Source organism: Leiobunum rupestre, chromosome 8, assembly GCF_980474605.1.
Source record: "Leiobunum rupestre chromosome 8, qqLeiRupe1.1.hap1, whole genome shotgun sequence".
Taxonomy (NCBI): domain Eukaryota; kingdom Metazoa; phylum Arthropoda; class Arachnida; order Opiliones; family Sclerosomatidae; genus Leiobunum; species Leiobunum rupestre.
This window is the reverse complement of record NC_143391.1, coordinates 12,454,574-12,481,571: the sequence shown is the minus strand read 5'-3', so window position 1 is coordinate 12,481,571 and position 26,998 is coordinate 12,454,574. Positions and strand designations below refer to the sequence as shown.

Below are 26,998 nucleotides of genomic sequence, written 5' to 3'. Positions count from 1 at the left end.
GTTCCAACGCTTATAACGTCTGAACCTTTTAAAATGATTTAATCAATTTTTTTTATAATATTGACCACAAAAAGGGAAAACACAGGTTACGTCCGCGCAAGAAAATTAGTAAGGATAACGTGTACACAATCATGAACCAAGAATCGACGGGTACTCACTATTTCCCGTTTGTTGAAAGCGATTTTGCTGTACAGTTCCAAATCAGAAAGAGCTTTAAAGGGACTTTAAATTTCGTATACATAGATTAAACACTATACTCCAGTTACTGAGGACAAGCTAAGTCCACTTTATTCCTTTTAATTTGTAGGTGGCGTTGATCGCATATTTCATTATAAATACCTTCAGAAACGAAGACAATGGTCAATTTTAAGTTCATATTCAATAATTCTTCATTACTTCGACGAAGTAAGCGTCGAATTTCATTTTGAAAGCTTTTTAATTTTTATTAAAGTAAAAATATTTTTTGATATCCAATAAAAAATGTTTTCGATAAGTATCGTATTATTTGCCGGGTTGTTTATAGTTGTTTATTGTTAGGGGCGGTAAAAATGTTTTTGATAAGCATCGTATTATTTGGCCGAGTAATTATAATTATGTTCAATAAAAAATGTTTTTGATAAGTATCGTATTATTGGCCTGATTAATTATAATTAGATCCAGTAAAAAATGTTTTTGATCAATATCGTGTTATTTGTACGTGTATTTTTTGATAAGTATATTGGTAAGACCAGAAAACAATTATTGGTGCTTAAAAGGAATATTACCTCTAATATTTATGTGCCCCCCAATGATTCCCATATTGGCTCACTCGTACGTCTTTTCACATTTTCAGCGCTGCTTGAGTAATTGTAATTCTTATACATGTATTTTTTGAGTCAAGTTACTAAAACTAGGCCTATCCATTTACATTATTTTAAGAAAATTGCCTATTTTTTCACGAAAGCTAGTGGAAATGTCGTGGTTTTAATATTAGTATGACTTTAAAAAAATTGTTATGATTTAACTTTTTGTGCTAATTTTGAAATCAAATTCTGCCCTAGCAATTAATTTAATTGTTTAGTGTCCAAAATTTGAATTTATATTGTTCATTTTAAAATTGTATATTGAACATTTTTGTTAATCAAAACCGGCCAATTTGTGTTTTAATAAAATACTGTCCCTTAAATAGTATCCTTTATTTTTCAATAGATATATTGGCCTCAAGTACGAAACTAGAAATTAGCACGCGAAGGAGATTTCTCGCCATCGTTACCTATAGATTCTAGAAGTTTCACACAGCACACGAAATAATCAGGTCGTTAGATGTCAAAAGAGTTTATAGGGCCTTTAAGATTTGATACTAAAAGTAGGTTTCGTAAGGCGCTTGAATTATGATAAAGGCGAACTTTTATCGGAGATGCAATATGAAATCAACATAAAGGAAGTTGGGTGAACTGCCCAAGCGCAGTTTTTTGACTTTTCAAACGCCTTTGGAAACCCAGCTTTACTATCGCTACGCACGTAGATTAGAATCCAACAGCAGTCACGAAATTTGCGCGAAATGGACTAAAATTGTATCGATTTCCTCTTAGATCCTTGGTCCACGTATTTAAAAATTATTTTCGACTACCACTACGTAGGTTCCGAAATAAGGTTTTCTTTGAACAACTCTTATTCCACAATCCTATTCTACACATGGTGTTTTCCCTTTCACATTATCTCGACTAGTTTTCTTACGTGGGCTTAACCTGTTTATTATTAAAGCCTTTAAAGGTCCACAGAAACGTTTGAAAAATTCGACAAGAATTTCAGTCAGCCCCTTAGAAAAAAGTGTTAATCCGTAATCCCACCCTCAAAATTCAAATGATTCTGTGATCCTTTAATTACTGGGGCAGTTGTCAAAAGTTCTGAGAATCCAGTTTAAATCGAGACTACCAATTTCCTTTGCCAAAGTTGTTAAACCTTTTGCGTTTTAATAACCGCCCCTGATGTTTCTGGTTTTTTGAAAGACTTATCTATAGACATAACCCAATCGCGAAAGTCATCGGTTATTTTAAAGTCTTTGGAAGGCAATGGAGCGTGATACTTGTGGGTATCTCGATAACTGGGTCCTTGATTGGCGTTTTTGGCTTTACCCGCAATTTCGGGATGTCCAGCTCCCGGGTGATTGGCGTAGTGCTGGGCAATATCGCCCTGAATGGTTCCATCATCCTTGTATTCCAGTTTTCTTTCTCGGTCCCATTCTTCTTCGAAATACTGGGTTTCCTCTAATCTTTCGATTTTCCGGTAATTGGTGTGCTTGTAACCTTTACTGCGATACTTGTCTTTACCACTTTCTGTTACCTGTATATTAATTAAAATAGGAATGTAACTGGAAGTATGTTATACATATCTTACGAGAGAAGTATTGATCTCCATATACTGCTTATGTTATTCGCTTGAAACATGTACCTTCGCCGGAGGAATATGTTTCTCTTAAACGGCTTAGATGGATACTTCTCTCGTCAGTGATATTTTACAAACTTCTGATACAAGCCATTGTATATATTGTTTAGGGATTCCATCATTTAAATTCACTACAAACCTCGGTGGAAATGAGGGGCCGTTTTGATTTGCGTTCCCTCAATTGAATGACGTACTCGAACGGCATGTACGTATCGTCTTCCTCTTCCTCGTGTCGACTCTTTGTTTCTTCGGACACTTTCTCCTCCGCGGCGGATTTGATTAAATCCGAACCTTCACGCTCCTTTTGCGTCGAGTCGCTTTCTTCTTGGCCAACCGCTTCTTCTTCACTCGGCGCCTCTTTACGCTCGCTGGTTTCTTTATAGGCTTCGGTTTTGGACTCTTCCTTTATCCCGGGTACTTCCATCCTTTCCTCATTGTCATTGCTACGTCGATCGTCCAAAGTAACTTCCGTCACTGGGACTTGGTTGTAAATATATGGCGCATTAGCGACCGACAATGGAAGATTTTTACCAAAAGGATCACTCGCGAAAGATTCGCTTGTTTGGGGGTTGATTACTTCGTTTTTCGTGCTTCGCTCATTCTCTCTTGATTTATCACCGCGCTCTTTGCTAGACGTCGGAAGTAAGGCGACGTAGACGTACTCTTCTGGTCGATGTAGCTTCGGGTTTTCTTCTGATGAATTTTCCCTTTGAGAATATTGATCCTCAAAGAGGTTTCCTCGTTCAGGGGGGAGCCCCGTTTCGAATTGTCGTCGTATCTCTTTATTTCGTTCTTCTATATTGCCCTTTTGTCCTTGGGGTATTAGCTCCTGGGACTGATCGTGTTTCATATGGTTATAAAACGTGGTATCCGGCCTTTGTTCGAGAAAGTACCGTGGGTTTTCCAGTAATATTCCGTATGTTTGCAAGAAAACTTTGTCCTGGTAAATTTTGGGGAAAACGGCTGGATGTTGTTTTAATATTAAATGAGCTTCGTTGGTGGCTACGGATAACTGCCCGGGAAGCGCCGCTTCGCCATGGCCAATAGAAACGACGCAAAGAAAAGCGAAAGCTGTCTGTAACGTATCCATATTTTAAAATTATTTAGAAACTTGTATCAGAAGTTTATAATATATATCTTACTAGATAAATATCCATCTCCTTCTCCTGCTAATGATATTTGCTTGATTTATGTGCCATCGCAGGCTCTCGCTATATAGTAGCTTAGTGAGTTTAGATTAGTTAGATTACATGAGAAAAATATGGTTTATAAGTAAATATTCCTAAGGAGTTTAATTTTTACATTTTATATCGTTGGACGGAGCAATACCGAGATGCGGTGTAAAAACGATTTGGCAGAAAATTCGTGCCCATTGAATCGAGGGGTCGGACATTTGGCCGAATCCCGTACAAAATTTGGAAAAAAATCAACAAATCCAAAATCCAAGAATTTTGCTCCCACAGACTTTGTATGACAAATCCACAATAAAAAATCCTGGATTTTTAAAAAATCCAAAATCCCGTACACAAAACAGGCAAATGTCCGACCCCTCGCATTGAATAGTGAGTAGATTTAATGGCCTATATGGATACTTATTTCGTAAGAGAAATATTATAATTTTAGAAGAACCGCTTATATTTCATATACGTGAATAAAAACTTACCAGCGTATGAATTTCAAACTTCATGATCTTGTTTAACTAATAATCCTGATACTTTAACTGACATAGTTCAGCAACGCGGGTTTTTTAGAGAGACCGGAGCTATTTTGCTATAATCACATTCGCAGAATTTGACGCAACTGTTTATTGGAAGACGAATGTATCGACATAACTTTGTTTGGCAGAAATAAGGTTATTGGTATCACTGACGCGCTCTTAATTCCACTGACCCTATTTCTCTCGGGAATATAATTTCACGCTTTTTGGTCAAAGGAAGACCATCTCGCCCCCACATACGACAGACAGCTAGCTCTTTTAATAATAATACGTCTCATTCGGATTCACTCGCGTTTTCTTTATGTTTTTCGCGGCTTCCCCCGTGTCGGTTTCGACGTTCTAGCCCAAATAATTTTCACCACTACTCTGCCTAATAACGTTTCAAATATCCGAACTATACACCAGCCCGTTACGCGTGGCTTCACTTTCTCATTTCAAATAAGAGAAAGAACAAGGTGTCACGGACATTTAAGTGCACACAATCCCCCCGATGTATTAACTATATTTCAAATATTAAATTTAAATTAGAACAAATTTCCAATCATCTTGTACATTAACTTAAAAAAAGACGAATTTTATCGAAAAATAATTTTTCGAGTTACCTGGTTTTGGAAATAGTGCGTACGCGGGTTGTGGCGTCCCGCGATTTGGCCAGATATCTCACTTAAAATAAACATTTCTTAATTCAACCGAAAATATAGTTAAAAAATGATCAGTACTACTAAAAATATAATATTCAACCAAGTCACTCTTAATTTAAAAAAAGTATGTACATTTTAAGTCGAAAATCGCCAAAAATCACTAAAAAGGGGCAAATGCCCCACTTCCGGCCCCCGTTCTCAACAAATGTTAACAATGCCGACGAGGGCATGATATTTACAATTTATTGACGTATCATGTGTCATGGTACCTCGAACATACCTCGAGAAATCGTGCGAACACCCGTGGCGGCGGCGTTATACACCATACGTGAAACTAACACTTACAAATCCCCTAGGATTGTGTGTAAAAATCTTCTCAAGTTTGTGTTTTTTTTTTAATTTATTTTTCGACGCCTTTTTTCTAGTCTTTTATTCGCTTTTATCGTTTGGCTGGATCTTTTGCCGACGAGACTGTTGACCCTGGTAGCGACGATGCGAGCCATTACGTTTAAAACCGATCTGCAAAAACGTGCCTTTTTGTTGTTAGGTTTAACGCGTTTTTGTAGCGTTTCTTTCAATACGAACGTATATTTTAGTAACCCGTTAAGAAACCCACGTTAGGCGACTTATAAAGCTATCTCACCACCCCTCTTTAAACAAAGCTATTATTTAAAAGACAGTATCGGAATCTTTACGTTTAAAATTAAAGATAAATGTACTTTAGGCTTTCTAGTTTTCCTCATAGACGCGAACCAACCAGTGACTTTCTAATTTTAGCGATGTATCTTTAAACTTATCGCGAAACGCGCTTCATTGGAGCTGGAGGCGTCTCTCTGTTGGTTTTTAGCCTCGATTACGAAAATTAAAAGATTGGAAACTTTTCTCAAAACGTTGTATTCGAGAAATTCAATATTTCCCCAACTCTTTGCGGTTTTTCTTGACATAAAAATTTCGATTTTATCGATATTTTGGCCCGTCGTGTTTAATTGACCGGAACCAAATGAAATTTTTCAGAATTTAGTACGAAAAGCTTTTATTATAAAATGTTTTTTATTTACAAAACATTCGTTGATATAAATAATTAATTCGCTATATTTAAGCCTCGGTGCTAGAGAGATCTAAGTCGTCATCTAAGTAGGATTTGGCAGGACGGTGTGCCAGTTCCGTCGTGTTCAAAGGAACTTGGCTAAATCCAGCCATAAAACTAGGTTCTTGCGGTTCATTTGTTTTCCCATCCGGTGGATTTAACTGAAAATGGTAACGAGACGAAATATTAATTTATCATGATCGAATTGAACATTTACTTCCTCTCTCATCTTGTTAAATTAAGCGTCAAATTGGCATAAGAACAAGAGTTCTCGAAAAGACAAATGATAAAATGAAGAATGCGCGCTTATCCGCTTGGTCGAATTTATCGGGCGGCGGCCTGAAATGTTAACAATGTCCCTCCTAGGTCTTTTGTTGCAGAGCGTGGAATCCTCTCGAGTACAGTTTAATTCCGGTTGAGTTATATTTTAACGCGCCTGACTAGAAGCGACTAATCGTCTTTGTTTTCTCGTATTACGGCCACTTACTTCGTCCATTGGGAGTCCGAAGAGGGGATTGTCCATGCTTTGTGGCGCCTCCGGTTTTCTGTCAATTTTTGTTTTTGATAAATGAAACTATTTGAAATTTAATTGTTTGTCGTACGTACCTGATCCATATATTGTATCCAATAATTAGCGCGATGACCAGCACGGCTAGAGACCCGAATATGAAACCTAATGTCATAGCTAGCGTAGCTATTCAAATACAATAAATTGTGATAAATAAAAAAGGAACGGTGTATTTTTTTACTTACTAATACTATCGTCAGCAGGGGACGTTTCCGGTTTTAATGTAGTTGCGGATTCTGAGGAAGTTTCAGGACGATTTGTGGTTTGTTCCACAGGCTTTAATGTAGTTTCTGGAAGTTTGGTCGGGGTATGTGAAGTACTAGTGCTATCTAAATATATTTTACATTCTATTAGAGTATAGTCTTACCACAGCCAATCTCATCCTCCCCGTTAGGACAATCGGCGTTTCGGTCACAAACGAAGTCGTACGGGATGCATTTGGTGCCGTTCCCGCAGTCAAACTCGTAGCTAGGACAACCTCTGGGTGGCTCAGTTGGTGGCACCGTTCGGACTATAATTAAAATGCCATTCTCGTGAATGTTTTCGCGCGAATAACTTTCAATGGGAGATTGAACATACTTCCACTCAAACAACCAGAAGTGAACCGGATTTGATCTATAGCGATGTCGCTCTTGTTTTCAACGTATACCGTTCCTTCGAAGACTACGCGATAGTCTTTAAGGCTTCCGATGGCGACGTGGCCGTATTTCCAGGCTTCGTTCTCATTTCCAGATGAATGCCACATTATATCCGTAGTGCCTCTTTCGGAAGACATCGTTAAAACCTAGAGCGAAACAATTTTGTTCACCTTCGAGATTATTTTCGTACTAAATTGTTTCAATGGATTACTTGTAATTGTCCACCTCCTCCCTTGGCAGCCAACATACTGTACCAGAAGCTGACGTGACAAACGCCTTGACTCGCTTTAAAAACTGGGGCCGTCACCGCCGCTGTCCACCCGGGTTTCGCATTAGTACTGTTCAAAAACAGGAAAGAGCCTACGTATCGTAAAGAGGCGGGGAAATAAGAGGTTATAATCAGCAGACATTTTGCGATAAGTACAATCAAACTGACCTTCTTCGTTTATGCCAGATTTCGGTTGCGCATAATTAATAGTGGGCGAACCCACTTGCTTCCAGATGAGCTCCGTGTCTTCGATATGTTTCCATCCTTCGCAAGAACTGATAAAATCCAGTTTGTCAAAGTCGCAACTTCCGGGACTGATTCGCGATTCTATAGGAAATGCGCCCTAAGTTAATATACAATGTTTTGAGGCCATTGACGTTGTTAGAGTCAGTTTACCGCATCCAGTTTCGTCCGACAGGTCTCTGCAATCTCGTTTTCCGTCGCAAATTTCCCATTCTTTAACGCATTGGTCCTTACTTACCAAACATTGCCACTGATCCTCCGTACATTCTTCGATTTCGTAAACTTTAATTGATTCATTACATCATGGTTATATTATAGCACATTGAGCTTAATATCCTGTCGGATTACCTGGTTGGCAGTTTTCTAACTGGAAGTCATCGACGGCTATACCGAAGGCCCCTCCGCTGGACACGTATGATCCTTCAACGATAACGGCCATGTCCCTTTCCGATCCGATCTTAGCTTCCAATTGACGCCACTCTTTGCTTATTTTGCCCGCAGCGAATCCGATTTGTTTCAGCTGGAAAGATTAGTTTTGTAAAAAAAACCTCTTAATTATCGCTAGACGCGAGAACGTACATTGGAGCTCCCGCTTGCGGGGCGTCCAGATCCTTTAGAATAGATTGTAAGGTTTCCCATTAAGAGATTGTTCATGAAGTACCACAAAGTGAAAGTGCAGTTGGAGCCAGATTCGATGTAAGTCGGGGAATGGAATCGAGCGATGTCCCGGTTTTGCGTTTTGTACGGAGTGTACGAAGAGAGGTAATAAGCATCCGCCTTGCTCCTGCTGTGGTCAGCCTCGGGACCGTCTATTTGTTGTTTCTGGTTCTCGGGCTTCACTCTATTCCATTTGAACGCGAGACCAGCTTGGTTGAACCATTCGCAAAATCCCGTCTCGAAATCGCATTTGGTACCTAAGAAATGGTTTTTGCTTATACTATAACATCGATTATATAAGCGAAGGAGAAGTCCATACCACAGTCTTTTTCGTCAGAGCCGTCTCCACAATCATCTATAAAGTTACATTTCTGGATGTTGTTAAAGCAACGACCGTTGTCGCAGGCTAATTTAGAGCCGCAAGTAGGGTGTGGTGTTGTTAAATCAGTTTCTCCCGGTAACTTAGCTGTTTCAAAAGGCAAATATTAGCTACTTCAATAAGGATTGCTTGTTCATATTATTTACAGTTAGATTTTTCGCACGAAGGCGTCAATGAGATATCATCGATACTAACGCTTCCTAGCTCACTCGTCACAACCGCTACCAAAGCAATCTGCGGAAAATTTCCGTTATACCCTTTAGCTGTCTTTTTGGAATATTTCAAACTTACTTCAAAGTCCATATCACTGTCGTCGTAACTGACGAGCACGGCCTCGAAATCCCAAAAATCTTCACCTGTTCTGGACTTGATAGTCTGAACTATTGTTAAGGCACCGTTATCGTTGGGATTATAACTGGTTCTTCTGTAGACTTTCAACTCGTGACTCTTCCCAATGATATTGTACCAGAACCTTACCTAAATAATTTTAAACCCCTTTTGAAAAATGTCGGTTCTACCTGAGGCTAAATAGCGCCTCAAATATTCTAGAGAAAATAGTTCCCGTTATAAGAAGGGACTCATATATAGTTTCTGTGTGGGCCCACAGACCTTTGTCTTTAGCTACGCCACCACGTACTACTTTTAAAAGGAGTCCGGTAGATATCATACCTTGCAATTTCTAGTGTTACCCTTGATGATGTAGGAGGCCAAATACGCTTCAAAAATGTTTCTCGGTGCCCCAAATGCGTAATATACGGTTAAGTGGCTTCCTGAAGTGTAAAGCTCTTTTAAATAATTATTTTGCCTAAATTTACTTAAATAAGATATACCTCCGTATTGTCTGGTGGTATGATCCGCTTGCGGATAAATACCCCTGACCACGGCCGTAGCCGTTCTGAGTTTCCAGGCTGTAGTACCAAGGTGATCTTGCGGGAACCATTCGGGACAGATACCATTAGAAAAGTCGCAACGAGCATTGTAGGCACCACATCTCTGCGGGGATTCATCACTGTCGTCAGAGCAATCGTACGAGAAGTCGCAAATTCTGTTTTGATCAATGCATTCGAGACGCTCTTCACTGTAGCACATCGCCTCACCTTGGTCGCAAACTTTCTTATCTAATGAAGAAAATTATATTTTATATAGAGTTTCGTAAAGACGATTACGGTCGTACTGGAAGCGGGCTTGTTCGGTGGGAAGCAGTTTACGAATCGCAAATCGTCGATTGCCGCAGCCGAAAGATGCGCAAAACTCCGGTAACTTTTGAATGTTAGACGAAGGTTCTTGTTTCGTCCCAGAAATACTCTTTGTGGCTTCCACGTATTCTGAGCAACTATGTTCATTTGGTAGTTTATTTTATTGGGTGGTTAGATATTGTGAAATACGGGTTAAAGATAAATACCCAAATCCGCTAGCGCCCACTGTAAATAAGTTTCTGTTTGAGCGTCGTTTGAAATTTCTCGATCCATCATTAAATCAACACTACATCGAGTTCCCCCGCAATACGAGTTAAATTCGACAGTACATTGTGATCCCGTTCTGCTGATTATTGGGGTGACGAGCAGAGTCCAGTCTTGGGGTTCACCGTATGAGGAATCGGCGTTCACGTACCATCCCTCTGAACAGTTACAGGTAGTGTCAGTTGCTGGAAGAATGCTTTTGGCGGCCTTAAAGTAGATGAAATTCTTACCCAACTTATTCTTTATTACTTGGGCTAATGTACCTTACCGAAAGTTGTCGGTCAACGGCTTTAATCGTTCGCCACGCGTAAACGGTGTCTTCGTGCGGAGGCTTCGGCGGTCTAGCAAATTCGACAAACCAGCCACACAAAAAGCCATTTTCGAAGTTACATTCGGATTCAACTATGTTAATTATTATCGTTGTTATTTAACGAAAACTTTACCAGAAATAGATTGTGACTTACCGCAATTCTTCTCATCCGAGCCATCTCCGCAATCGTTTCTAAAATTGCAAACATCTTCTTTTGGAATACAATTTTTGGTGTCGGAAGCGCAAGAGAAAAATCCCTCGCCACAAGGATTATGTAGTGTTGTTTTTGGAGTTTCTGTGGTTGTATGAGGAGGTGGCAGTCGGCCCTTATAGAAACTAAAAGGAAAAATTATTTATCCAATTTAAGCTTTAATGTTTTCCATGAACGTCGAACACGGTATTAACCTGCATTGATCGGTAAAGGAAATGTCATCAATAGCTATAACATCGTTGTCGGTGGCTCCTACTTTGGCTTCGATTATGAAGAAAAAGTTATCCAGTTCGTTCAACTCTATAGTTTTTTTTAACCAGTAATTTCCTTGATTTCCATGTAGCTGAAATATTTCTCTTTCGGGAGACATGGGCGAAATGCTTCTCACGTATAAAGTCAAACTATTGACGTCAGAGCCGTACATGTAATAGTGGAACCTTATGGAGCAGGGATGCGTTTTTGTGTCTTTGAATATCCAGGACTTTAACCAGGCGCGTTGGTTGTTCAATGATTGCCGTTTATTGACGTAAAGATAGTGACCTTTTCCCGTAAAGGTAGTGTGGTCGAAAACGGGACCAGTGTCTATGAATTCCTTGTGATAGAGCGCTCCTTGACCCCAATCGAAATCGATATTATCATCTACATTGTTTTCCCCCTGTTCGAAAATGGACGTCCCGTTTTCAAAATCAATCAATGTGAAGTTATCGCACTTTTCCTCGTCCGATCTGTCACCGCAGTTATCCGTTAAATCGCAGCGAAGGGACGGGTGAACGCAAACCTTATTGGAACATCTGAACATGTTGTCCGGGCATTTCGTCTGAGCAGATGGCATGGCGCAATCTTCGAATTGAATGTCGTCAATAGCCAATGCACCGGGCATTTGCGGGACTGGCGTGGTTTTAAAAGCTAGGTGAAAACGATGATCTCTACGTCCAATGCCTATCGTGACGTTTTCCCATTGGTTTTGGATAGTGTGCCGCTTTGAATAGCTTTGATACCAAATTGTTATCGGATTTGGAGTGTCCAGCGTGTCAAGAATCAAGTTAACTGGTGCTGGACTCGACTTTAAAAAATAAAAGAAAGTAACTTTGCAATTGCATGAGCTACCGGTGTACAAAGGACTGACTACTTCCGATGTCTCATTGGTTTTGATTTGACCTCTTTGAGCCCATAGAAGCAAGTAAGACCCTTCCTCTGATCCAGTAGTAACGTCCATCTTCACGTCAAAAGATGTCAGAGCTCCGGCTTCACCCGCTTTCGTGATGTTCCAAGATATCTCCGCGGGATTATCTTCCGTGGGCCACCAACCACACCAAAAATTGTCCTCGAAAGTACATAGATCGGGACAAGTTTCTTCATCTTCACCTCTATACGGACAGTCTTTCTTGAAATCGCAGACTTGAGTATTGTTAATGCAGCTGTTATCGAGACACTGGTATTGCGTTTGTTTATCGCATCGGCCCGGCGGTTGAACCGTTGGAATCGGAGTCGTGACAATTGCGTAAGTCGGGGTGCACTTAGGCGTAAAGGATATGTCGTCTATAGCAACGGCGTTCATACCCATAAAGGATCCTCTAGCTTCGATCGATACTTTAAATTCTCGCCGTGCTAATAACACAATAGAAGATAGCAGCCATTCGTCGCTAAAAGATTGGTTACTGTTAATATAACCCACTTGACGCATTTCAGGCTCGTTGTATGTTTTAATGAAAACCTTAATGTCCCTGTCACCTCCGACCATGTGATACCAGAACCTCAAACTACAGCCTTCGGACATATCTCGCTGGAATTCGGTACTTTCAATTCTCGCTCTTTCGTATCTGTTTCTTGGTGGTAAATACAGGAATCTACCTGTCGAGTTCCCGTAGGTATGATCCCTTTGAGGCGTTAAGTCTTCCGAAACGGAGCTACCAGATACCAATTGAAACGGGTAATAATTATCCAACCGCCACGAGCCCAATCCCGTTTCAAAGTCAACTCTTTCTAAATATTCCGAACAAGATTGCTCGTCCGATTGATCCGGACAGTCAAAGTTAAAGTCGCAAAGTTTGCTTTCCGAAACGCAATGTATTCCGTTGGCGCATTTTTTCTCGCCGGCTTGACATACACTTCTTTTCGGTATCGGACAGTTTTCGAAATGGATGTCGTCGATTCCTACAATTGGACTTCCATCATGGATGGTTGCCGTGTACCGAAGATTCCACAAACCGGAAGTTTGAGTTCTAATCGGCACGAAGGCTGTGTACCATTGATTTTCCGTATGAAATTGATCAGACCATATTGTATCAGTTTCGACGAGTTGTCCTCCCAAATTCTGTCTAATCAGTTGAATTCCTACGTGAACTTGGTCTCCTTTATTTAGTTCGATGTAGTATCTGAATCCCAATTTGCATGTTTCGATGGTGTCTCCTAGACTGGTTGATTCGAGGGTGGCCACGTTTGAAACTAGTCCCCCTTTTGCGCTCAAGTCGACGTATAAATAGGAGCCGTTGGTGTCAGGTGCTTCGATAGGAGGAATCACGGAAGAATATTGGAGGTAATTGGACGAAGAATTGAATAATTTCCAGGAGAATCTTCCTTTACTCGTATCGCTCCAGCCGCACATATCATTGAAAGAGCATTCAGCGCATTGGGCTTCGTCACTACCGTCAGAACATTGCGGATGAAAATCACAAACTTGGCTCTTAGGAATGCAATTTCCCACACCTACGCATATGAATTCGTCGTCGTGACACGGTCTGTTGGTTACTGGTACAGTCGTCGTTGTTCGGACCAGTGGCAGTTTCTCGTCGGTCATCTGGCATCCTTCGGAGAATGAAACGTCGTCCACTACCCAAACTCCATTTGAGTCCTCACCCTTCATAGCCTCTATGTGTATTTTGAAGAGCCCTTCTAAGTCATTTAAGTTTACGGTCACTTTTTCGTAATAATTGCCCAATGTTTTGGAAGTAGTGAACTTGTCTTCGAATTCCCCCAGCTCGTCTCGTTGTACCATCACGGTGAGAGTGCCCACTCCTTTGTGTTCTTCATATTTCGTGGTCATGTACTCGGTGAAATAAAGGTAGAAAAATCGGAAAGCGCATTTTGCGCCAGTAACCTTCATGACAGGGCTGGAGAGTTTGTCGACCGCTCCTTTCGAGCTCGACATGAAATAAGCGTATTTTCCAAAATAACCATTTTTCGTATGGTCCCTTTCCGGGATTTTGTCTTGGTCGTAGATGTTGAAATCTCTAATTTTCCACCTCGGATACGATTTACCAAAACTCCAATCGCATAAGTAGTTTTCAAAGTCGCAGTTTCCCGTGAAATTGCTGCACTCCTGGGGAAGTTCATCACTGTAATCGCCGCAGTCGTCGTTGTAGTCGCAGAGGAATTCCCGAGGTACGCATCTGTTGTTCTTACAGCGAAACTCTCCGGCTTCGCAAGAAACGGCTTCTATAGGTCGGGGATTGGCGCAGTTTTCGAATTGAAAGTCATCCAAAGCTATGATGATGCCCGGGCTATTAATGTAGAATCTCTTGGTTACGGAGACAAGTACTCTGAAACGCGATGTCTGACGTCCAATATGGACCATCGCTTGATGCCATTCGGACATTTGGCCCTTTTCTAGGCGGAATACTAGATGCCTCTTTCCATGGTGAGTTCCCTCAACGTAGACACGTATTTCCAATCCACTGACATAGGGAATGTCGCGAAAAAAGTACCAAAAATAGAATGAGCAGATTGAAGATGCATCGTTCAAATCGGGACTGTTCATTATGCCTTCGTTGTTGTTGAAAATGATGCCGTCGTTTGTGCCTAATGTCAAGAAGTGGCCATAGCCAGCCTCTTTTACAGTATGGTCAAATTTTAAAGCCGCATCCGTAGCATTAGCTTTTTGCCTTGTCAAAATTACCGAGGATTGATTTTGTACAGTCCAATGGCAAGTATCGTTTTCAAAATCGCATTGTGTTCCACATTTCGACTCGTCAGATTGGTCGACGCAATCCGGGTAAAAATCGCAGACTTTATTTGAAAAAATGAAATGGTCGTGATTATTGCATCCAAAATCGGGCCTTTCCGGTGGAGGTTGCGGACAGCCTCCTTCGGACGATGACATTTCGATGTCGTCAAGCCCTATGAATTGGTTTTTTGAATCACCGGAGAAGTTCGCCTGAAACGCTAGCTGATAGCTATCCCAACTATTTTCCATCAGATCGATAGGTTGTTGAGAGTAGATCCAATCCGGACGAGTGCCAAATCTTTCGTTAAATGAATAAAGTATAGTTTCCTGCCCTCCTTTACTTATGGCCATTAGACTAAGAATCGGAGGTGTCGTTCCATTTCGAAAGTACCAATATTCAACGCATCTCTTTTGAGAGGTCGAAAAGAACGGAGACAGGAGACGGAAAGATCTTTTTCCATAGCCGTTCCAGTAAGCGTACATGTAGACGCCAAACTGACTCCCCAAAGTTTTATCGTGATCGGGACCGCCGTATTCAGTCTCCCCACTCTCTCTACTCCATTTTTCCGTACTTAGCGGATCATTGTACCAAGCGCAAGTGTCTTTCTCGAAGTTACAAGAGCCCGGAGATCCGCAATTATCTCTGAGAATTTGAATGTTGTCTAAAGCCATTATTCCATTGTTACCAGCGATTGCTTCGAAAATGTATTTCAAGCTAGTGGAAGGTATCGACGGAGCGTTGCACTGAGCCATATGCCAAGTAGCACCTTCGTCTCCCACTTGGTTCCATAGCAGTTCCTCGATATTGTCTTGCATGGAATATACCTTGATGGCACCGGTTTCGTTTCCAGTCAGGTAATACCAGAATTGCAAGCATTTCAAATTTACATCATAATTTCCGCTTTCCAATCGAGCGATCGAGCCTGGTTTAGGATTCTTGGAACCGTCTATAAAGAAATACTTGCCGTTCCTGGTAAGAAGAGTCCGGTCAAATTGTGGACCGAAGTTAGTATCTTTCCCGCTTCCAACTGACCAAGTTAAGTCGTAAGAGATGACGTTGTGAAATCCGCAAGTGTCCGTTTCTACGTCGCAAAGGCTTCTCGGTGGACAAGTACTTTTATCTAGGTAAAATATTGAATCGAATGCCGTTGTTCCGTAATAATTGTTGGTGTGACTGCCACGAAACGCTAAGTGGTACGTTCCATTCTTGGTAATGTATATTTGTTCGTCAATCCATGTCGGTCCTTGACTCCCTTCTCTTTCCCAGATCAACTCCGATTCTCTCGTTTCATAATCTATCAGCGAAAACGACACTTCAGGTCTACTTCCGCCGTGCATATAGTACGAGAATCGTATGCAACTCCCATCTTCCCCAATGTCTACTACGTCTTTTGTTTCCAAAAATGGTTTGCTAGCGCCATTAGTTTCGGGTGCGGCGTAATATCCTAAACTAGACCCAGTCGTTCTATCCGTTTTAGGCCTACCCGACGCTTTAGTTCCGGAATGGCCTTGGAATCTCGAGAAGGATCCGTAAGTGAGTACGTCCGGAGAGTACCAATTACACATATCTTTTTCGAAATCGCAGTTAAATGGGCTATAAAGGGGCGTTGTTATTGGAGCCGTGGTGCTCGAAATGGTGGTTTGTTTCTCTCCGCATCTCTTAAAGGATAATTTTAGGTTATCAATAGAGATGGATCTCTCAGATTTATCTCCGTTGTAGTCAGTTAATTTAACCACAATTTGTATAGCAAAGTTGTTCTTTCCATCTGGAATGGCCACAGCCGCCTCTCTGTAGACCCATCTTCCAGGATCTATTCCCGACAAAATTTCTACCGGTATGGCGTTGAATCCATCGTAGACTTGGTTTACCAACACGCTTACCCCTTCGACATTGATGACGTAGACGTACATTCCAAAACAATATTCAGCTTGCTGGTTGTTTTCTATATCTTCGCTGTCCAGTAATATGGTTGTGTTTTGTACCCCTATATCGGAAAATTATCTTTTTAGCCTATATCTTAAAACTATTCCGTATGACCAAAACTTGTTGAACTTACCGGCCAAATTGAGGAACATGTAGTGACCTTGAACGCTGTTAAGAGTTTTGTCTCGTTTTGGGCCAGTTCCGAAGCTTTTGTCATTAGCGGCCCTTAGAATCCATTGAGCTTCTTGCGTTTGCGTAGTTCCCCATCCACACTGGTTGATCTCGAAGTTACAAGTGACGGTTTGACTACAGCTACCATCGACTACCTGTAAGTCATCTATTGCAATGTAGCCCGCTGTTTTAAGAAAAATCAATTTGTGCGTATAGAGAGAAATCCGATAAAAAGTGTTGAGTAGCAAATATTTAGGGCTGTTCACAATTTATCTACGCAAAAATTCTACTTCTTTGACAAACTGTACTAATTAGAAAGATCCCCGTACCTTTATTAACATAAGAAATTTTTCCGAACTACTTTAATTGAAAAAATATCAATAATATAATATGATTAAAATGTCGACTCTTTCTTGACACAATTGTGTGAGATAATAGCTACATGCTAATGATTGTAGTGACCCCTACCCCTTTAATATTTAAAAAGGCTTATACATCAACCCCTTGCCCCTTTGCATGTTGCGTAAATTGTCAACGGCCTTTTAAACCGATAAAACATTACTTCCAGACACGCCGGTTTCAGCTTCTATTGCAACGAAGTACGTTGAAGGCATCGAGGGTAGTGTCACTTTCGTATGCCGCCACTCAAAGGAATGGAACAAGTAGACTTTTTTTATGGGTATCTTGTTTTCTAGTCGAGTTTCAGAGAATGTTCTTTGGTACACTAGTAAATTTCCCGCGCCAGTTCCGTAAATATTATACCACATATGGAAGCAAGTATCACCGACTTCGGTCAAATTATTCGAAGTGAGAACGGCCAAGGAACCCTGCTTTGGCCGAACGATTAGGAAATGCCCTTTCATCGTTTGCAAGGAATGGTCGAATTGCGGTTTATCCTTGTCCGCAGTTCCGGAACCAGTCTCGAGTTCCCAGTCTTGCAATCCAATTTTACTGGATTTACGCCAACCGCACAATCCATTCTCGAAGTCGCAGAGAGATATCTCGGGGCACTCTCCATTTTTCAAACTAAAATCGTCAACCGCTATGTTACCTAAAATGAGGGTAGTAAAAAAAAATACATATTTTTTTAAATTAGTTAGAAAAAATTATATTATCTTCATCGTGCATATACATATATATTCACGGGAGTAGCCATTGCCAGGCTGCATGGCTGGGGACCAGAGGAATTTATTATATAACAGTAAAGTTAAAAGGTACCCCTGTAGCACAGAGTCGATTTAGGGTCGGGCATTAGTCGAATAGTCGCTTTTGGGTTCTGGTCCAAAGGCCGACTCTAAAAGTCTTAAACGTTTTTGAGATAATTCCGCGTAAGTACGCTTTTGACCCCTTTTAAGGTCGGTATGATGACGTAATATTTTGGACTACTTGCCGACTCAAAAACGACCTTACTATGTTTAGTATTAATTTATAAGAGTAACGAAATTCAGATAGTAGCACATTTAATTCGGGCCGATACAGTCGATATGTCCTAGGGAGTTGAGGTCGGCCGGCCTTTATAGGTCAAATCTGTGCCGACTAAAAATGTACCTGTTTCTTACTCCAAAACGACGTCGGGCCATAGTCGTCCCAATTTCAATCCGTGACTCTATAACGACTATTAATGTGATGGTTAACCGACTCCAAAACTTCGTCGGGCCGACTGCCTAAAACTGCGTATTTCTATTGCGTATCGATTCTGATGCTAGAGGGTTTATACGAAAAACTAAGACACCGGAATCAATAGGCCTTTCTATAAAGTAACATTGGCCTTCTTGTTTCGATGTTGCTGCTGCATCACGTTGACGTTTTACTAAGAAAAACCCTGGAAATAAGAGTAAATTCGACGAGGCACCCTATTTTTAAGCATAAACTGAACTGAACTTCTACGTATTTCGTGACGAATGAGCTACATATAAACAAGTTCAGCAAGCGTAGCTTATTTTATTGAAAGGCCTATTCTAGTAGGATTGTCCGCCATCTTGAAAAATGGCCGCCAATTTTTAAAAGATTGTTAATCGAACCCAACCAACACGTAGAATAAAATATGAGTAGTCGCTTTTATTCCACGTGTTTTGACAATCTTTGGTAAGTTTGTTAACCCTGTAACGAGTTGATTTATGCTCGGGCTTTGGTCAAAAAGTCGCTTTTCGGTCCTGGTCCAAATGCCGACTCTAAAAGTCGTAAACGTTTTTGCGATAATTGCAGGTAAGTACGTTTTTGATCCCTTTTAAAGTCGGTATGGTGACCTAATATTTTGGGCCACTTACCGACCCAATAAGTCTTATCATTGCAACTATTAATTAGAGTCCGAACGCGGACCTTAAATTGTAATAGCTGTGGTGACTTGAAAAAGCCATTGCACATTTAGAACACAACTAATGGTCGACTTATATCCAACAGTTTATTTGTAAATTAATCGCGCAGAACTTTGAAAATTTGCGATTTAATAAAACTAATTAAAACAGTTTTTTTAATAACTTCTTTCCTATACTCTATTTTTTCGAAAAAGATCATATATTCAGCCTGAAAATGTTTGCTTTTTCAAAAACCTCTTTACTCAAGTAGGTCACATTCGTGTAATAAAAGATATTAGGGAAATATATTGTTAATTCAAATCGAGGCCCTGTTTTTCGAGCACTACTAAAACATTTTCTGCCTTTTAAATTGTTTGGATTAGCTCTATGAAATTACGATAAATCGTTGATTCATGTTTTGTTAAATCACAACAGTTCCCCTTACATATTAATTTAATATTAATATTACCAATTAATTTGTTTTTTTTTGTTTAAACATTTAATTCAATTCGTTTTCTTGTGTACGGCAATATTTCAAACACCTTGTATATTTTCCGTTCTTTTTATCGCCAATATTCTCCAAGGTCGTTTTACTTGGTCATTGTAGGAATTTTCTCACTCCCTAACCCCACTTTTTTCCCACCGTCTTATGCATTTTAGCCCGCTTTCGCTGGTCAATCCGTTCTTGGAAAACCTAACCACCCCCCCCCCCCCCATTTTTTACATCCTTTGTAACGGTCGTTCTCGGGCACTACCTTCTTTTTGTTTAGTAAAGAAAAAATAGATCTTTTTCTCACTTCCAACGGGTCACACGCACCCAATTTTCCTTCCCGCGATTTTGGAGAATAAATAGTACATTTATGTTACCAGTCGCGGCGAGATTTAGTAAGATTATTGTAATTTTGTAAGTATTGCCCTCCTGTTTATTAAAGTTATTGTTTTAAAATAAATCCGTTTCGATTTCAATACGTGTTACTACGATATACGATCCCACTCGATAGGACCTTTAGAAATTCAGTAAAACCAAATTTTCATCCCCTCCGTCCTAGCGGATTGGCATCACATGTTTACAAATTTTAAAAAAAGTGTTACCAATACAATCACAGCTAAATATCTTTTAGGGAATCAAATTGGTATATTTTTAATACGAGTCGGAAATACTGCTAAATTTGTCGTTGGCCCAGCGTCGTTTCGGAGTCGGCTCAGAGTTATTTCAGAATCGCCCAATAGTCATTTAAGAGTCGGTTATACAGGGTGTTAACTAAAAAATGGACCAGGGCGAATATCTCAAAATGTGTTTTAGCTACGATTTTGAAATTTTAGGTTGGTATAGAGCGCTCAGGGGGTCAACCAACTATGAAAATGTCAATGACCTTGAACCATGTCTTCAAGGTCATTAAAAAATTAACTTGAGAACCGTAAGAGTTACGAAGTTGGTTCCAATTAGAAAGTTGTTCCCCGTCACATTTTATGGTTAACTAGCTTTGACCGTTAAGTTGATAACGTGTTAAAGACGATGTTCAACTGATAACTTTAAAAGTACTCTTGTTAGAGTCGGCCAACCTCTATTTTTAAGAGACACGCCTATGTCGGCCCGACTCTAAAATGCTATAGGGGTAGTACACGAATGACGGTCACCTGTAGATAAAATTGGGTTGAGTGATTGCCATTCTTACCTTGAGGTCTCATCGAAACTCCGGCTTCTACGATGATTTGGTAATCTCCTTCCGATGTTATGGTGAACTCTTGAAATATCCACTTGTTACCAGCGTCTCCTTTTCGTAACCAGATTGACGTCGGGGTGTTGGATTCGGATAGCTGTTTAACCTCCAATGACATGACGTCTCGCCCATACATATGATACCAGAAAGAGAAGCACGAAGCGCTTTCGTTGTCGGACAGGATTTTGGGACTTACGATGGCGCTCGCAACCCTTTGTCTTGCCGACCTTTTGTCGACGTACAAGTAGTAGCCTTCCCCCGTTGTGTGGTCACTCGTGGGCCCAGTAAACGAAGCGTTCGTAACGCTGCCATGTCTTTTCCATTGGATAACATTTTTTGGATCGTTTGTCCAGTAACAAAACCCGTCATTGACCGACCCATCGTCAAAATTGCAGTCAACTTGAAGCCTCTTTGGGTCGCAGTCCGAAAAGGTTACTTCGTTTATTATGAGGTTAGTTTCTCTAGACCTAAACAGCACGCGAGATCCTTTTGGAGTACTCGGGATTTTAACAGTAAGCCGAGACCATTTCCTATTATAATCATTTAATATAAAATCTTTCAATTTTTTTTCTTTTTTGTCGAGAGATAAGTATACTTGTAACTTTTGAACAGTTCTACCACTAGTAGCGCGGTAAATATAGAAAACCATTTGGCAATGCGTGGAAGTACGTGGAAGAGCTGGGCTTAATAAAACCGCCGGCGTATTACTTTTTCCTACATTTGTCCGGGATGTCATAACGTACGATGTATTTACGCCGTTTCGATTATTGGGGAGCGAGATTCCTCGACCAGTTTTGTTTTTATCGGTTATGACGATCCACGAAAGCCTGCCAGTGCTATCGTCGATCCAACCGTTCATTCCGTTTTCTACGGAAAGGGATCCGCACCCCTCTTCGTCCGATTTGTCTTGGCAATCGGAGGTAAAATCGCATAGATTCTCCAATGGTATACATCCTCCAATTTTGCATTTGAATTGGTCACTTCGACAAGGATTTACAGTGGGTCTCGGGGTCGGCGCGGGAGTCGGTAGAGGTGTATCGTAAATCTGGCAATCTTTCGTAAAGGAAATGTCGTCGACGCTGATTTTTGAAGTTTGGTTTCCGGGTGCGCCCTCAATTATGAAGTGAAAAGGTTTTTCATCGTCGATAGGGACGATACCTTTAGCCCAAAACTGCCCGAGGCTACCGGATTTGATCCAAACCCGATCCAAGTCCCACGCGTTTTGTTCGTACCCGCGATAAACCGTTAAAACGTCTTCTTGGTTTCCGTATAGATAATAATAGAACCTTAAAGCGCAAGTCTTTCCCGATTGTTTAACGATGTTCGGTCCTATCAGCTGAGCTTTGGGTTGCTCGCGTATCGAGTTTAAATTTTTTGATTTGACGTACAAGTATCTTCCTCTGAAATCCGCGCCAATCGTGTGATCGTTAATGGGTCCCACGTTTTTAGTATACCTGGAAGCGGTTGAGTCGCTAAATTCCCACGAGTAGCCTATTGTTCCGTCTTGCTTTTTCATAAAGGGACCGAGACTCGCGGCATCCTCAAACGTAGCTGCCCGTAGTGTTTCGCTGCAAAAATCCGTTATTTCGTCGTAGCCGTTGCCGCAATCATCGGTCAAATCGCACAGCGCGTCTTCGTTGATGCAAATATTAGTGGCGTTGCACTTTATTTGATTTTCCGAACACTCGTCCTGGTCCGCTTTGAATGCGCAATCTGAAAATGTTATATCGTCTATGGCCAACGTATAAGCGTAGCTCACGGAACCCGATATTTTGATGGTAAACTCGCCGTGCGTGGTGCCTACGCTGACATCAGCTTGCTGCCAAGTTTTGCGCTTTTCGTCGTCGGGACCAACGATTTGATAGATGGAAGAAGTCTTGGCGCCGCTAACCTTTTTTACCGTGATTATTTGTTCGCCTCGGGTTAAGAAGAACCAAAATTTCATCGTGCAACTGGCATCGGATCTCTTGAAAAGAAATTCCTTCTGAGGACTGACCAGATCGCCGGTAACGTAGTACCCGTTGAGGTAAGCGTACGAGCCGTTGGCGTTCTTCAGCGTGACGTCGGTATCGGGCAAATCGCTGTTTATTTTTTTGTTGCCCGTTCCCACGGCCCATGAATTGCCTCGATTTCCGACTGACGTCCAGCCACATAAACCGTGTTCGAAGTTACAGCTATAACCACAGTGGACTTCATCCTCGTTGGTGTCGCAATCTGATAGGAAACGCTTATTAGTTAAAGAACAATTTCAAGCTCACGCGAAGCGATAAAAATATTAAGTTTTAGCGGAAAAATCAACAAAAACTTTTGCTCGAATGGCAAGCGTGTCTCGAAGTTTGATATGAATTCCGCTTCGTAAGCCGATCAAGACGATCAAGATATTTTCCGTTTACACGTCGCTTAAACGGAATATAACCTTCAGTATTTCTCTCACCCCGTAAAACGCTTCCAATATTGGCCCCTCGCTCTTATGGCTTTGAACATTTTGTCCCTTCTTAGAGGTTTGTTGAGGAGGTAATCTCTAAAATTATTGGGTTTGCCGTTAAAAACGCGTTGGAGGTTATACCCATTAAACGCTATTTTTTAATATCACTCGATAAGGAAAATCACTGCCATGATTATTAGGACTCTAGCAAAAATTTTAATCTTAATTTATTACGAAGAAATTAATACAATCGTTTTGAAACATTAAAATTAGTATTTTAAATTATTTTTTTAAATCATTAGAAAAACTAAGATATAGTAATTAAATTTATAAAATTAGAAGTAAAATAATTAGATATATACGGAAGAGTTCATATATAAATTAGGTTGTAATTAAAATGTTTAGATCATTTCATAACTGAAGTTAATAGAACGAGCTTAAAATAAACAGTTAATAATCAAATGATGAGATCATAATGTTTAGAACTTTAGATCGTAACTAAAATGAAGACCTGATTATTAAAAAATAATAGTTGACCATTTAAACGCTTAGATCATAATTGAAATGAGCAACTGATTATTAAAAAGAATCGTTGATAAATAATAAAATGAATAGTTTGAAAAACAATAAAAAGAATAGTTGAAAAATACAATAGTGAAATTTTAAAGGAAATCATAATAAACCCTTGATAAATCAAAGGATCATATCATAATTAAAATGAACAGTTGATAATAAAAATGAGTAGATCGTAATTTAATTGAATAGTTGAAAATAAAATGTATTAGTTTGTAATGTAATTAGTAAGTAAGTAAGTATTTAGTAAGTACTGTTTGATCTTAATTTAAATGAATAGTAAAAAATATATATATATTTTATTTCAATTATTAATTAATTATTATTTATTAAAATTATTGTAGCCGATTAAATATCGATAGAAGTGATTAAAGTAGTTTTGTTATTTAATTTATTTAATCATTTCAATCATAATTAAATCACACTGAGATGCTTAAATTAAAATTGGAATGAAAAAAGAATGATTAAAATTATTGGTTCCAATATCTACGCCTAATCATTCTAATTAAAAGAATGTCGAAAGTAAATTAATTAGGGAAAAGCGGAAATTTAACCAGTACTTTTCCACTCAAGCATTCCCTAGCCATTTTTAGTTCCACATCCAAATTTATTTCGAGTGGGACTAATGTTAATATTTCGTTTTGTTGTTGACACGACATAAACTGACCCCCCTCCCACCATTTCGGCTAAATGCTTCCTCGAAATTGGCCTCAAGAGCATTTAATTTAATTCAATTATTTTGTATCTTATTCTTAAAACAGTAGCATTACCATAACTAATCAGCCTGTTTTTATCCTAAAAGGTAAATTTCAATTTCTGATTCCCACTTCGTACGTATAGGTGCTTACCGCGCTTCCTTAAAATCCACATCAAAGTCAAATGTAGAGTTCGCACTGCCGCGACTGGACTTACAACCTGTTCGATACACTACCAAAGCTGTCAGTAAAGTTCTTTTAGCAAAGTTTGACAGGGGGGCAAGACAGTTTGGAACGATTTTATAGAAAGGAGTATTAACGAACTTGAGCTTCTTGTATTCCGATGGTATAGGGCCTCGCGCGGATGGAAGTAAATGCCTCGGCGAAATTGTACTAAATGGCGCTTAATTAGCCTCATACCCATAGCCTCATCTTTCGATGGGTACTGGACTACTGCTTCCCTCTATCTAATAATCGTAGCGTCGCGCCGCGGTTATTATACAAAAGCGGTTTTTCGTTCCTTATATTGAAATTTTTCTTATTAGGCTCCGTCTCGGAGTTCCTATGGGTTCTTGCGAAACTTCGCATTCGAAACTCTGCAACAGCTTCGACACGAATTGTTTAGGATACTACAATCGATTGGGGATATAATGGAAAAATATGTTTGACCACTAGGGTCCTACAAAATTAAGCATTCAATATCTCTGGAACCGCTTCGACAAGAATTGTCCACGAGATATGAAATAGCTTTGGAAATATATTTGGGCACAAAACTGGAAATTAGATATCTCTGAAACCATATATAGGGTAGATTTGTTTCCAGAATAATATGGATATAAAACCATGTTTCTATATAATTGCTTGTCAATTTAACTCGTTTTTCGTGGCATATCTTTAACGTTTGCGTTCTAGTTTCATTTCTTACGCCGGTATTATGTGGATAAATAAAACGCAAACAATTACGTTTTTGTCAAAGTAGGAAACAAAGATCTTGTAGGGGATCTTAAAACTTTAACGATGTGGAACTAATATTAAGGCTTGAAAATTGACGATAAGTCACGTCTCTCTAAAAACCACTAAAAATTACCTTGTCTGAAGTCGCAGACTTGACTGGCATTGACGAAACTAACATTTCCTCCTTTACAATCAAATCCTTTTTCCGGAACTTCGTAGCATTCTTCGTTATCGACATAAATGTCGTCCAAGGCAATATTCCCCAATTGCCCTTTGCTTATTCCCGAGAATTCTATCCGGTACTCGTCCTCGATGTTCAATATCCCCGGTCTCAAGTTAACCGAAGTCGAAAACCACTTGTTTCCTTGGTTCCCCGTTCTCTTCCAAATTTCGAGTGCCGACATTTGGTTCGTTTCCAAACTGAAAGACGTGACGTTGACGGACAGACTGCCGATATCGTCACCGTACATATGCGCCCAGAATTTCAAGCATCGGTTGGTGGAGAGACTCAAGTATTCCGATTGTAAAACACCCAGTTTAGACACTTTGTTGATACTATTCACGTCCTCCAGATAGACGTAATATCCTGTAAGTAAGAAACGCTCGAGTTGAGGTACTAAGCGTTTATTTGATTAACCTTATTTACAATCACCTTCCAGGTTTCCTTCGGTGTGATCTCTGTCCGGTCCTGTTCCAACGGTAGGTGTTGGACCTTTTCCCCTAATCCACTCCAAGTCCACACCGTACGCTTTGTTTTCGTAAGTGCAGAAATCAGTGTCAAAGTCACAGCTAGCGTGGATAGGGCATTCTCTCGCTAAAATTCGGACATCATCAATAGCAATATCGCCTTGGTCCCCATATCCAGTCACGGCTTCAAAAACAATCTGAAAGGTAGTTAGGGTTTTATCTTCAATGGTCTTAGCCAAAATATCAATCATCAATGTGACTTACATCGTGTTTTTTAGTGGATGCTACGTTGACTTGGGCGATAGTCCAGGAGTCCGAGTGTTGTCCGTTCTGCGACCAGGCGCTTATGCCCAATTCAGAATCGCCACTCGGACGAACGTAAATGTTTAGTTTGTTGACGTCAGCTCCGAGCATGTGGAAGTAAAATCGAAGGCAAAATTTTGAACTTTCCTCGTCGGCTGGTAAATTTGAATAAATTAACCGCGCTTTGTTGTTTGTCTGTTGGCGGCCCTTCTTCGACGCTTGAACGACCATATAATGTCCTGGAAACGGAAATCTTTTCGAAAGGCTCTTAAACGAATTTAGGAACAAAAGAGTTACCGTCTTTCGTTCCGTGAGTATGATCGAATTTGGGCCCCGTTCCTTTGGTTTCAGTCGGTCCACTGACTCTCTCCCATTCAATATAATCTTCGGATTCCTTCTTCATTCCGCAGATATCGAGAGACTCGAAGTCGCAGAGTGTCCCATCTGTTTGGGTAATATACGTTAATGAAATATGGAAAAATTAATGCTGGTCGAAATCATACGTGTGATCTGGCATTCCCCGGGGTAGACTTCGATGTCGTCGATTCCGAAATCACCGATATTGGCCTCGGATTTGTTAGCTCTAATAATGACAGAAGTATCCATCGTCGTGGGTAAATTGTACGATCCGTAATTCCATTGAAGACCTTGCGTTCCTCTTTTTACCCAAACCGGCCCAATTTCTTTAATTTCTATAAGAGCGCG

The 26,998-nt window shown here is 40.2% G+C and overlaps 1 protein-coding gene across 1 annotated transcript in view; it reads right to left on the bottom strand.

Moving 5' to 3' along the window:
* Nucleotides 1-5,798: 5,798 nt before the first annotated feature.
* LOC149932422 (MAM and LDL-receptor class A domain-containing protein 2-like) overlaps nucleotides 5,799-26,998 on the bottom strand; it is a 43,328-nt gene continuing 22,128 nt past the window's right edge. Inside the window, exons 13-41 of the mRNA XM_090157117.1 lie at nucleotides 26,797-26,985; nucleotides 26,591-26,737; nucleotides 26,255-26,532; nucleotides 25,956-26,187; nucleotides 25,437-25,889; nucleotides 20,612-22,870; nucleotides 17,204-17,692; nucleotides 16,604-16,825; nucleotides 10,798-16,531; nucleotides 10,547-10,728; nucleotides 10,351-10,484; nucleotides 10,025-10,289; nucleotides 9,797-9,955; nucleotides 9,453-9,740; nucleotides 9,292-9,392; nucleotides 8,914-9,099; nucleotides 8,769-8,856; nucleotides 8,563-8,709; nucleotides 8,166-8,500; nucleotides 7,935-8,106; nucleotides 7,740-7,868; nucleotides 7,512-7,670; nucleotides 7,287-7,435; nucleotides 7,017-7,221; nucleotides 6,805-6,948; nucleotides 6,623-6,727; nucleotides 6,476-6,563; nucleotides 6,357-6,414; nucleotides 5,799-6,030 (exon numbers count right to left, since the gene is read on the bottom strand). Coding sequence (XP_090013243.1) covers nucleotides 5,878-6,030; nucleotides 6,357-6,414; nucleotides 6,476-6,563; nucleotides 6,623-6,727; nucleotides 6,805-6,948; nucleotides 7,017-7,221; nucleotides 7,287-7,435; nucleotides 7,512-7,670; nucleotides 7,740-7,868; nucleotides 7,935-8,106; nucleotides 8,166-8,500; nucleotides 8,563-8,709; nucleotides 8,769-8,856; nucleotides 8,914-9,099; nucleotides 9,292-9,392; nucleotides 9,453-9,740; nucleotides 9,797-9,955; nucleotides 10,025-10,289; nucleotides 10,351-10,484; nucleotides 10,547-10,728; nucleotides 10,798-16,531; nucleotides 16,604-16,825; nucleotides 17,204-17,692; nucleotides 20,612-22,870; nucleotides 25,437-25,889; nucleotides 25,956-26,187; nucleotides 26,255-26,532; nucleotides 26,591-26,737; nucleotides 26,797-26,985 — 13,250 coding nt within the window. The 3' untranslated portion in view covers nucleotides 5,799-5,877. The remainder of the gene's footprint in view (nucleotides 6,031-6,356; nucleotides 6,415-6,475; nucleotides 6,564-6,622; nucleotides 6,728-6,804; nucleotides 6,949-7,016; nucleotides 7,222-7,286; nucleotides 7,436-7,511; nucleotides 7,671-7,739; nucleotides 7,869-7,934; nucleotides 8,107-8,165; nucleotides 8,501-8,562; nucleotides 8,710-8,768; nucleotides 8,857-8,913; nucleotides 9,100-9,291; nucleotides 9,393-9,452; nucleotides 9,741-9,796; nucleotides 9,956-10,024; nucleotides 10,290-10,350; nucleotides 10,485-10,546; nucleotides 10,729-10,797; nucleotides 16,532-16,603; nucleotides 16,826-17,203; nucleotides 17,693-20,611; nucleotides 22,871-25,436; nucleotides 25,890-25,955; nucleotides 26,188-26,254; nucleotides 26,533-26,590; nucleotides 26,738-26,796; nucleotides 26,986-26,998) is intronic.